This window comes from Hipposideros armiger, unplaced genomic scaffold, assembly GCF_001890085.2.
Source record: "Hipposideros armiger isolate ML-2016 unplaced genomic scaffold, ASM189008v1 scaffold_90, whole genome shotgun sequence".
NCBI lineage: Eukaryota > Metazoa > Chordata > Mammalia > Chiroptera > Hipposideridae > Hipposideros > Hipposideros armiger.
The window spans coordinates 4158199-4170172 of record NW_017731440.1 but is presented as its reverse complement, the minus strand read 5'-3'; the positions used below and the strand labels follow the sequence as shown (position 1 = coordinate 4170172).

General features: G+C 35.2%; 1 protein-coding gene and 1 pseudogene across 2 annotated transcripts in view; both read right to left on the bottom strand.

Moving 5' to 3' along the window:
- The window catches only part of LOC109383875 (LETM1 domain-containing protein LETM2, mitochondrial pseudogene), a 15113-nt pseudogene extending 12325 nt beyond the window's left edge, over positions 1-2788 (bottom strand).
- Positions 2789-4648: 1860 nt separating this feature from the next.
- BAZ1A (bromodomain adjacent to zinc finger domain 1A) overlaps positions 4649-11974 on the bottom strand; it is an 89808-nt gene continuing 82482 nt past the window's right edge. For both annotated transcript variants that reach the window (XM_019644730.1, XM_019644731.1), the window contains 6 exons: positions 11127-11374; positions 10808-11034; positions 8796-9265; positions 7863-8005; positions 5763-5850; positions 4649-5635 (listed from right to left, as the gene is read on the bottom strand). In XM_019644730.1, coding sequence (XP_019500275.1) covers positions 5439-5635; positions 5763-5850; positions 7863-8005; positions 8796-9265; positions 10808-11034; positions 11127-11374 — 1373 coding nt within the window. In that variant the 3' untranslated portion in view covers positions 4649-5438. The remainder of the gene's footprint in view (positions 5636-5762; positions 5851-7862; positions 8006-8795; positions 9266-10807; positions 11035-11126; positions 11375-11974) is intronic.

Below are 11974 nucleotides of genomic sequence, written 5' to 3'. Positions count from 1 at the left end.
CCCACCTTGTCTTTCTGGAGGCATATATGGTACAGTTGTCAGAGAGGAATACTCAAATTTAGTCATTCATCTTTGTTAGTTTATAAAAAGCAAATGTACATCTGGCATGTAGACTGCAGGTCATAAAACTGCATGAGATTGACACCTTCTGAACTAATCAGCTGGAAATGCATTTTTACAAGCCTCTCTGCTAACATCAATCAGAGAAGGAATCTCATTTCCAACAGCCAAGATGCAGGGACACACTGTTTGTTATTTTTCTGCAGAGTTTATCAGTAACTTGCCCAAGCAAGTGACGGATGGTCATGAGTCTGGCTCCCTTTAACTTGAGAAAACATTTTTCATTCTTTGTCTATACTTAGAAGGCTAGGGCTATCTAGCACAACTAAGTTGATTACCCAGTTGCCCATATGTGGACTCGTACTGTAGCAAAATTGTTTTCGTGGGATAGCTTCTCAAAGTCATTGAGATTCCATTTTAGTCTCCGGAATATGAGGGTAGCTGAAATTTATATTGACATAGGAGCCTTGTCTAATAGAATTAATCATAAAAATCTCAAGAAAATCAGAAATAGTCAAACCCACTGAATGACGACATCAACGATCAACTAAGAGCCTTTCTTCAGTTTAAGCTTCTCAATGTAAGTGGTATTTTGATGTCAAGTACATAATATAGTTTATGTTTCCAGTCAATCCTTAATATTCTTGCTCTAGTTCTCTCTTTTTTTTAAAATATATTTTATTGGGGAATTGGGGGAGGGAAACAGCGTTGGGGAATCGAGGAAGGGGAACAGACAATTTGCTGTCCTTTTGTTCTTCAGTCTAGTTGTGGAGGATGTCGCTTCACTGGCCCATGTTGGTATTATCATTGCGTTCTTCCCAGGTGAGGCAGTTGCTCGCTGGCCATTGGACGGCCGCTCACAGCGGCTCACAGCAGCTCATGCCGGCTGCCAGCCACTCACGGTAGCTTATGGCAGCCCACTGAAGTTCCACTGCATCCTACCCAGTTGCTGGCAACTCAGGGCAGCCCAGCCCCAGGTCGAGCTGTTGTTCACTATCTTAGCTGTAGAGGGCAGTGTCACTGACCCTCATGTGGGATCCCAACTGGGGTTCTGTTGCTCAGAGCTGGCGCTCCCAAGCCAACTCTATTAACCAATGCACCACTCGGCCAGCCCGCCCACCACTTGTTTTTGTAAATAAAAGTTTTGTGTAGAAAAAATGTTTTACTGTAACACAGGCACACCTTAGTTTATGTATTGTCTCTGGCTGCCTTTGTGCTCCAATGGCAGAGCTGAATAGCTATGGCATAGATGCTGGCTGGCAAAGCCTTAAATATTTCCTATCTGGACCTTCACAGAAAGTTTGCTAAGTCCTGTCCTAACGGATTGTGGGGACTAGACAGTAAAAAGTGCATGCGATAAGGCAAAAGAGGAAATACCACAAGAAGCCAAGGCTGGGAAATATTAAAAAATGTCTATTAGCTGTAGAAATGCTATACTGCCCCATTATCCATTTTTTAGTTTGTCACTCTTCTGGTCATTAGATCAGCTGTTATATATTTAAAAATGATTACTAACGTGAGTTAATTATAGTTAGCCAAAATATCCCAAGGAAATAATATTTTATAACCTAATTGTTATCAGGTAACTGGTTAAATAAATGCAGGATTAGGATATCTGAGAGAAGGGTTCCAAATGAGGTGAGTCCCAGATACAATGGAATACTGGACAGCACATAAATGAATATAGGTATCCATACTATGTGTATTACACTAAGTGAAAAAGCTGCTTAAAATATGATTGGTATACCATGATCCCATTTTTGCTGAAGAAAATTATCTGAAAAATTATAAACCAACTTTATTTCTATTTTATATATTTAGTGTTTTCTATCTTTTGGACAATGACCATTGAACAATTTTACGACCAGAAGTAAACTTTTCATTTTACTGGGGGGAAAAATATTAAATATACCTCTAATACTGATTAGATCAAAGGCTTAAATCACAACCTTAAATTTTAGAGATTTGTTCATCAATACTCTGAATATATTTTCTCAAACTTCCTTGACAGAAAGGGTTGCTGGATCCCAAGATAAGACAAAAGTTTTACTGAGAAAAGAATGAATAGAAAGATTGAAGGGTTGCTAGTCATTCGAACACCTTTAAATTACTTATACACTGATGTTCCTGCGTCTCTATTCTAATCTAGAGGTTTGCTTTGATATCTTAACACTGTGAGCTCCTTGAAGGCTCATAGGGAATATGTAAGCACAATTTTCCTGGTGTTAGAAAAATTAACCTGAGCACTTGGTCCATTTTTTTTTTTGAAATCAAACAATGTACCCACATGTGAAATTCATCATACCTCCTATTCTCTCAAGAAAAAAACCTAAAATATTTTAATATTTTAACACGAGAAAAAAGCGAACAAGTGAGAGAATGAACTATATTGTAAGAACTGCTACCTTGGTAGAGGTATTAAATTTCTGCTTCTAACACATTTCTGCATATGCTTAGATAGTACTAAAGACCCTACCACCAATATTAATTGGCTCTGTAGCCAAATATACATGGGAACTAAATTCAAAGTTTGGAAGACAGCAGTTTTTTCAGTACTCATGCACATATTCTGAGCACATGGCTAAAGATTATGAGAACAGAGATCTTCAGAAACTACAGACAAAAAAGGAAAAGAATCATGTGCTTACAAGGAATATTGCTCCAAAAAATGTGATGTAGACTATTATCTGACATGAAAACACATACCTATACATTCTCCCATATACATTTTCCCTTTTGTCTTTTATATTGTACACAAAAATAAATCTGCATATTTCTCATTTTCTTGGAGGCACCTTAGTAATGGAAAGATGGAACAGCCTAGTGTCATTTACTCTGTAATATTGGGCATTAAGAAAAAAATCTGAGTCTAAACCTCATTTGAAAAATGGAGAGAGTAACAACAAAAACCTTACAGAATTGCCCTAACATAAAAAGCATTTCCCATAGTTATTAGGTACAAAAACTATAAACTTTTCTATTAATGGGCTTGACATGTAACACGATGTGTTCATTTCTTTCCCTTCTGGCACTCTCTTGCAATTACAAATCAAGTACTTTTAGAAATATAATTTACTTTGATTTAGAGAGTGAACTCAGTAAGAGGTACCCAGCTGACTGAAATGTCTCCTTCATTATTTTGGACTTTATGTCTTTGTTCTACTTATTCCATTACATAGTCCTTTCTCCTTGAAGAAAAACATTAAAACAAAATAGAAGTCGAATAATGCTGACTGCTTTCCTGGTCATGTCAACTTTACATTCTTAGCCACTACCATAAATCCTTGTGTTAACCTTGTTGCTGTATAAAATTTCAATTACTGAAGATACGTATGGGAATAAATGATGATTTTTGTGTATAAGACAATCTGGCTGGGCAGATTAAAAGGCAATGTCTTATTTTGGTCTAAGAAAGGCAACATATAAGATAAATTGCAAGTTTTAAAAATGACTTTCAGACTAAATAATAAGTAGTCGGGCAGAAATGGTTCCTTCTTAGTGTTTATTGTCTAGAAAAACAAAAAGAAAAGTTACTTGTTATTAACACTAAAAAATAAAAGATATTAATCAGATAATTTTAAAATGTAATTATAGGGTTGGCTGAGAGGTGTATTGGTTAAGAGCTGGCTTGGGACACCAGCTCTGAGCAGCAGGGCCCCGGTTCGGATCCCACATGAGGGCCAGTGATACTGCCCTCTACAGCTAAGATGGTGAACAACAGCTCGACCTGGAGCTGGGCTGCCGTGAGTCGCCAGCGACAGCATAGGCTGCGGCCCATGCTGTAGTGGGGTGCCATAAGCTACCGTGAGTGGCCGGCAGCCAGCATGAGCTGCCAAGAGCCACCATGAGCGGCTGTTCAGAGGCCAGCGACTGATCTGCCTCATCTGGGAAGGGCACAATGATCACAATACCAACACGGGCCAGTGAAGCAATGTCCTCCACAACTAGACTGAAGAACAAAAAAAGGACAGCAACTTGTCTGTTCCCCTTCCCCGATTCCCCAATAAAATCTTAAAAAAAAAAAAAGTAATTATATTTTAGAATTCCTTCCTGAATATTTAAATGCTACTATGTACAATTTTCTAAGAAATTTGGTTATTGGAATATGAAGTGATTACAAATGTAACCAAAATTTATAGATATGAACATATTCATGCAAAGATTCCAAAGAATTGATCATCTCAAAGTATCTGAGAAAGAAATGAAAGTAAAGAGGGGTAACTTCCCAAATACATGAACCTAGTTAAATGAGAATACAGTATGTTTAGGATTTTATATGAGAAAATAGAGGATGGGAGAACCCAGAAAGCCCTAGAAAGGACACCTACCTTTTGTACCCTAAAAAGGAACAGTCGCTCCTACAAACTGAGGCCCCTGTATATCTTCGACACCTAAGAAATATCACTTCCTATTTTCCATAGCATGTTATTGATGGGATGGATCCTACTCCTCAAGCGTTTGGGTTAAAAGAGATGCAAATCACTGGTCTAGAGATTCAGGTACAATAAAACATTTGTTCCTATGGTCTGTATGTATCAAGTGTAGAAGTCCTATTCTGATTTGTAAAAATTCCAGAAACTCAGAATACTTGAAAAAAATGTATCATTTTATTTGTACACTTAAAAAGTTGTACATAGAAACTTATAATACAGTTCTGTAAAACTGGAAGAACTGTCAGGGAAAAGGCGTGTTACACCTTTTATTGACTGATCATTAAGGAAGTTAAAAGAAATAAAACAAAAACACAATAAAATGTTTAAAAAAATTAAGGAACATTTTCCAGGTACAAATTTTATAAATACAAAACAAATTCACAAATTACTTTGAATGCTAAATAAATATCTAGTTAATAAACTCAGACTTAATACCTCCAGCCAGCACTGGTACAGCACTTCAAGGATATAACATTGGACTCATTCATGTGTAGTGTTGAAAGAATGTGCTCATTAAACAATTCTTAGACATACACACTTTTTCTAACCTGTGACAGAAGATTTACCTGTGCAGATAAATCTCCCTTAATACCACACTTCTAAGAAAAATCATCAATGACAAAATAAACCATAGGTGAAAAAATACTTTCCAAGATATTGGGACACATGAATGATCTCAAAATGTACAAAAGCCTCTGTAAACCAGTACTGTATCCAATACATCTATCAAACTCATTAGATACTGAACAAACTGTAGCAAAGGAAATCTTTCCTACATTCTCCTGAGTGCTTAATATTAAAATTGAGACTCTAGTGCAGGCCACATTTCAAAGTGGTCAATCAGTTGTTATTGCTTTATACACATGTATGCATTATAGCATGATTTAATGTTCCATTTTCATGAACAATTTGTTTTCCTCAAATATGTCCTTTAGAAGGACAAAATTAGATTCGTGACTTTTTTGCAGCCGGCGGTGTGCTAACTTGATCCACATTCCCAGGTGTGATGTGCAGTCCAAGTTTCTGAGCTTGAATATGAAAAAATGCTTGAAGCCTAGTTCCAGCTTTTGCTTCACTTGTGTTACGAGGGTTGTACTCAAAGCAGTTCGAAAACATTAACTCAATATCATCAATAAATTCAGCTAGAAAGAAAAACAAATGAGATTAGAATGAAAGTACATGAGTATATAAATATAATTTTCGTTTGTATATCTGGAAAACAGCCTTTACCTCTAAACAAAAAATAATTATCAGAGAAAAATTACTTACATGCTAATTTATATTCACATTTGTTCACTTTTTCACGAATTATATTTAAGGCAATGGGCTTTTTGATGATGTCATAATAGTCTGGGACCTGTAAAACAATTCAAATATTATCTCTCCTATATAAAGTTTATCAAAGGGGTAAGTGGTCAATAAGTGGTCAAATACATGAAGATTTTGCATTTAAAAGCAATTGCATACTACTCTCTGAATACTATTATTCCATTAAAACCACATAATACATTTCAGTTGTTTCATGCTGTAGAAGCCTATTTGATACTATAAAAAATGTTTGCAATTTACTGTGAAAAGAAAAAGATTATGGTTTTGTTTGTGTGCTCTGTCTGATTCTATAGATACATAAGGTATTTATGAAAATTTCTTTAATGAGTATTGCATTTGTAATAAAGAATAAAATATATGTAACAAAACAATTCAACACAAAAACTACTCAGGAAAAATGAGCGCCAAATTGAGATTTAATTTTTATAATATGCTATTCAATGCTAATTAATCCTTTACATTCTTGCTCTAGAAATCTCAAAGTAGAATTTGGCTGATGTCAGTTTTCCATTCAGAAACCTTCACCTAACACAGGCAAGTGAGACCCTTTATATGGTGTGTCCAACTAGTCTGCTCCATTCAAACTAACCATCGTTCCTCATATTCTCGTATTTGGATCTTTAACTTATCATCACCGATTCCTGAAACGTCTTATTCCGTTTCTCACTGTTTAAATTTCATTTTACTTCAATGACCAGACCAAACAGTTGTTCAATAAAATTTTCTAATTTCTGATATTCCCTCCTTCTGAAATGCTCATATCAATCTCCTTTTCTTCTCTACTTCTGAAAGGCCATTACATAGCTTCTATTATATTACTATAATACTGTCCTGTTGCTGATATAGCACATCACATTTTGACAAACACACACACACACACACACACACACACACACACACACACACACACACACACTTGACCCTCAAACAATGGTTAGATGGTTAGGGGGCACTGACCCATGTGCAGTGGAAAATCTGTGTATAACTTTCGACTCCCCCAAAACTTAACTACTAATAATATCCTACTGTTGACTGGAAACCTTACTGATAACATAAACAGTCAATTAACATTTATTTTGTATGTTATATGTATTATGTACTGTATTCTTATAGTAAAGTATGCTAGAGAAAAGAAAAAATCATAAGAGAAAATATACAGCACTGTACTGATACTGTAGTTTATGTAAGTTTGTCATCTGTTTATAAGATGAATCGTTTGTTCGTATCTATATCAATATTGTCTTATATGATACAAAACACCGTGGAAGTTACATGTATTACTAACACTAGTTATCAAAAATGAAAAGATAATGTGAAAAAGAAATTCATATTTACAGATATTAATGATTGCTTTATGGTAGCCTAGTGTATTGATATGAATGCTTCATGTTAGTTAAGAAGTCTCCAAAAATTTTTCCACTATATTTATTGGAAAAAAATCCATATAGAAGTTGACCTGTGCAGTTCGGACCTGTGTTGTTCAAGTGTCAACTGCATAAATAACTATAGCACCATCTCTAAGCCCTTAGTTAGGGGGTTAGGCCATCTCTATTATTTAAGAGTACGCATCTTTTAAATCAATGTTTCTCAAACTGTGGTCTTTGTATCAGCACCAACAGCACCATCCCAGACCTAGTGAAGCAAGAACTCTCGGGTGGGACCCAGTAATCTGTGTTCTAACAAGCTATCCAGGTGATTCTAGTATATGCTGAAGCTTGAGAACCATTGTTTTACAATAATAGAAACACCAATAATGGTACTCAGTTGAATCAACTGTATTCATATTCATTACATAGAATAAAAACATTGAGGTTATTTCAACACATGTCATCATATAGAAGAATCAGTCACTTGATTAGAAGGGACCGAGGAGACTGCTAACTCCATTTTTTTCAATATAGGAACCAACTTTCCAAGTGTTTTTTTTTTTTTTTTTAAAGTACAAAGTGACTAACAGGTGTTTGGACTATCTCAAAATTGCCATGCAGACTAAATCAAATAATATACATGAATACATTTTATAAAGTCTAGTAATATTACCTGGATTTTCGAAACGAGTTTCAAAAAAGGCCAGCTGTCATCATGCCGTACCAATTCTACAACAAGTTGTTCAAAAGCAGACAATTCATGAACTCCTCCCTGTCGGCCTGAACTCCTTCGATTCAGTGTCATAGGAGATGATTCTGAATAAATAATTAATTTTAGGTGATGATAAAGCAAAATATTTGATCTCTACAGACTAAATAGGGCATATAAATACAAACTAAATTCAAACAAAATTGACATTATACCAGTGAGATGTTAAACGAACATTCTGAAATATGAAAATCTGGACCCAATATTATTTCCTTTTTGATCTTAAAAATTTCCAATCGAATTAAACATTCATTGGGAATAGATTATAAAAAGAGTGTAACACAAAAGAAAATTCTAGAACACAAAGTTGGTGGGCTTTTTACTCCATTTTATTAAAATATTTTCAACTACAGTAAAATAAAAGTAAGCAATTCTCTAGTATTTCCTGAAACACATCCTTAGGAAAGTTCTCTTTTCAGATCTGGAAACTACGTCTCTTTATAAATTATCTTGCCTAATAGAAAATTCTCAATGATGAAGTAAAAGATTATTCTTATAAATCTTAATTTTAGATGGAGAATTTTCTGAAAGCAAAATGCTTTCTCATAAAATCTAAGGTGTATGAATTAGTAGAAAAGGGTAGTATAGTCCATATATGAATTCAGGTGTTTAAATTCTCTACTTAAATGTAAATCCACACATTTGCTCCTAACCAGGTTAGTCATTTCACAAATTTAGTTAACAACAACAATATTTTTTTAGCAGAGTGTTTTTGGATAAAAATGTTTCAGGTGTACTGTTTTTCCAACCAGCTCCGAAGTATCTCAACATTCAATCTTTGCACCAAATTATTCAATTTCCTTAGGTAAGAATAGTTTAAATTAGACTGCTTCATACCTGTAGATTGTCTTTTCCTGCCTCTTCTCTTGGATTCACTATCTTGGAGAGAAAGTTTTGACGCAACATTTGGAGATCTTGACTGCTCACTTGACTTTGTGGCAATGACTCTGTAGTTAGGGAGGTTGGGACTATTTTCTGGTGTATTATTAGCACTTTTCCTGCCTCTGCCTTTTCTACGAGGACTAAGTAGTTCCACAAACACATCTGCTTGCAGTGGGCCAGGACTCTGGCGAGTAGAGCGACTGGCAATTCTTAAAGATTTTGTTTCTGTAGGAGGAGCAGATTTTATCTTTCTTAGGCTTCTACCAGTAGTTCTTGAAGAGACAGTTGTTTTGGGTGTACTCTGCTGACTCCTTGAAGTATATCTTCCAGAGTCTTGTCGTTGGCCACGACTTGAGAAAGAAGAGTTGAGTCTTGCTCTTGTTTTAATTGATAATCTAACTTGTGGTCTTCCTCGTTTTGGTGGGCTATAAATATTGTTAGAAAACACAATTATTGTCCAGAGCAATGATGAATACATGATTACTTCTACTCCCCTTGTTCTCATATTCAGCCAATGAGTTCTACATATATTATTATTCTATATTACTGAGACATACTCTATACTCAATTCTTGAAACTTACAGCTAACAAATTTTTCATGGAAATCTAAAATGTGCTTTCATATATTTTGTTGTAATGCAAAGAGAATATTTATTATCTTTTTGGTAGCTCCAGGACATCATCATGAAAATCAAATCCTAAATTGTGATAAACCACAAAATCTACAAAACCAATAAAGAGACTTAACCATGTTGAAAACTTAAAAGAATGATGAATTAATATTAAAATGCAAATCTTCTGTCTCCTTATGCTACAAGAGACTGTCACTTTTCATTATCACTGATACCGAGGTAACCTTCAGTTTCAGCCAGTGGCTGCCTTAAACCTGTGGTTCCTGAATACCAAGCCAAGACTCTCTCTGCCATCTTCTGATTCTTACTATAAAATACAAAACTAGACTCAATCTTTTAATTGCCTTTAAGTTGTAGACAAGGATGAAACAACCTCACTAAGCCTCCTTTTATCCATCTCCCCACATAACTGAACTTCCAGTTTACCTAAAATATTTCCAAGAATTTTCCAAGTTCTTTATCATCTTTATGCTTAACACAATAGTGCCCTTATAAGCTACAGGGAATATGGCTCCTGCTAGTTAGAGATATTAAAAAACAACCTATTCAAAATTGATGGGGTGGCTCTCTCTACTTCCCCTCTTCAGACTGTGGCCTTTTTGTACTTTGTCAGTTCTACATTGCCCTTGCTTCACATTCACTTCCCTGATTCCACATGAATAGGGTTCAAATGTTAAAAAGAGGGGGAGGTCTTAGGGACAAATATGGGGAGATTGCCCCAGCACTGCTACAGCAGGAATAACCAGGCCCTAATCCCACTGGTTAGGCCTGGGTGACATAGCTTAGTAAGTTGCAGAATACTTGATTTTATGGTAGTATAGAAGTTGTTTCTAAGTGCTGATGTGGTAGGAGTATAAAAATATAATGTGCTTCCTGACATACATGTATGTATGTACGTGTGTGTGTGTGTATATATATAATATATATATATATATATATATTTTTTTTTTTTTTTTCTCTGTAGACTGCCAAGATCACCAAAATTTGGGTATAACTCCTTTAGAAAGTAAGAGAGGCATTGGGAAGTTGCATCCATGTTTATCTCATGAATACCCTCTGGGCTGTTTATTTGCTTCTTTAGGCATAAAATTAAGTAAAATCAACCTTGCTGTGGGTTTGAACTGGCATTCCTGTCCAAAGTTGAACTCACACTTGATTTTATGATCTGGAAAACTTGAAATGTTTATAATACATAGAGCAAGAATAACTTCAGGCTGCTATGTTATATACTACTTTGAAAAACTTATGGACTCCAACCACTCCATTTGTGTTTGAATTGTTAAGAGATTGTCTAGTTAAGACTCACAAACTCTCATTTATTATGTTAGGACTTACATGACTTCTTCTTCTTCTTGAGAGTCATCTTCATCTTGTTCTATCTCATACTCTTCCTCCTCACTTTGACCCTCTTCATCATCATCATCAACTTCATCATCCTCACTTTCCATACTGTCTTCCATCTCTTCATCACTTTCCAAGGATGGTCTCTGTCTAGAGGAGAGTCTTCTAGAACGCTGCTTTGGCCGACACTCTGGACAAAACCAATCTCCTTCAGGCACAGTCTGACAAATCATATAAATGATTATTAATCATCGTTCACTTAAAATCTCAATGTCTCAATTCTAATCTGAGAAGTAGAAAAAGAAAAAAGTACCTTGAGCTTTGGTCGAACACAGTAGGTATGATGACCCCGATCACAGCAATCACAAAGTACCATGTTTTCAGCATCACCCTTCTTTCGGCAGATTTTACAACGAGCATTCAGTATAGATTTAGACCATATCACACTACGATCCAAGGTGGAGAGATGAAGAAAGACTTGGGATAGACTAGCAGAAGAAAGAAGAGACTCTCTCCAACGGTCCAGGACTGTTTTATAAGAACGCCCACTGTCGCTGGCATCTTAAATGAAAAGGGAAAGTGATTAAAGTTTCTAGGCAAACCCTAGACATCCCCTAGAACTATTTTCTTGGTAGATTAAGCAGTATAGATTTTACAGTTCTTCTCTTATAATACTTAACAAAAAGACCATGCTGATATTAAAAGCAAAAAGCTCATGTTAAAGAAAATATTTGCTGAGCCACAGCTTGTTTATGACATAAGGAATTACTTACATCTGTAAATCAAATGCTTGGGGATTTCAATAGTTAAAAGAGAAAAAAATAACTTAGGCAATGTGTTCTCAATCTAATCTTTGTATCAAATCTTGATCTAATTTAGAAAACTGGCTAAATATGGTTACACGTCAGCTACTATTCATTTGAGTCGAGAATGTTACTTCCTCATTTTCAGATGAAAGACTGCTCTCTCAGTAAAATATCAATCATATATGAGGTTTCTTTTGGGGCTGATTAAATTGTTCTGAAGTTAGTAATGGATAGCTGTACAACTGTGAATATACTAAAAACCACTGAACTGTACACTTTAAAAGGGTGAATTTTATATATGTAAATTATACCTCAATATAGCTGTTTTTAAAAAATATCAATTATGTATAATGTC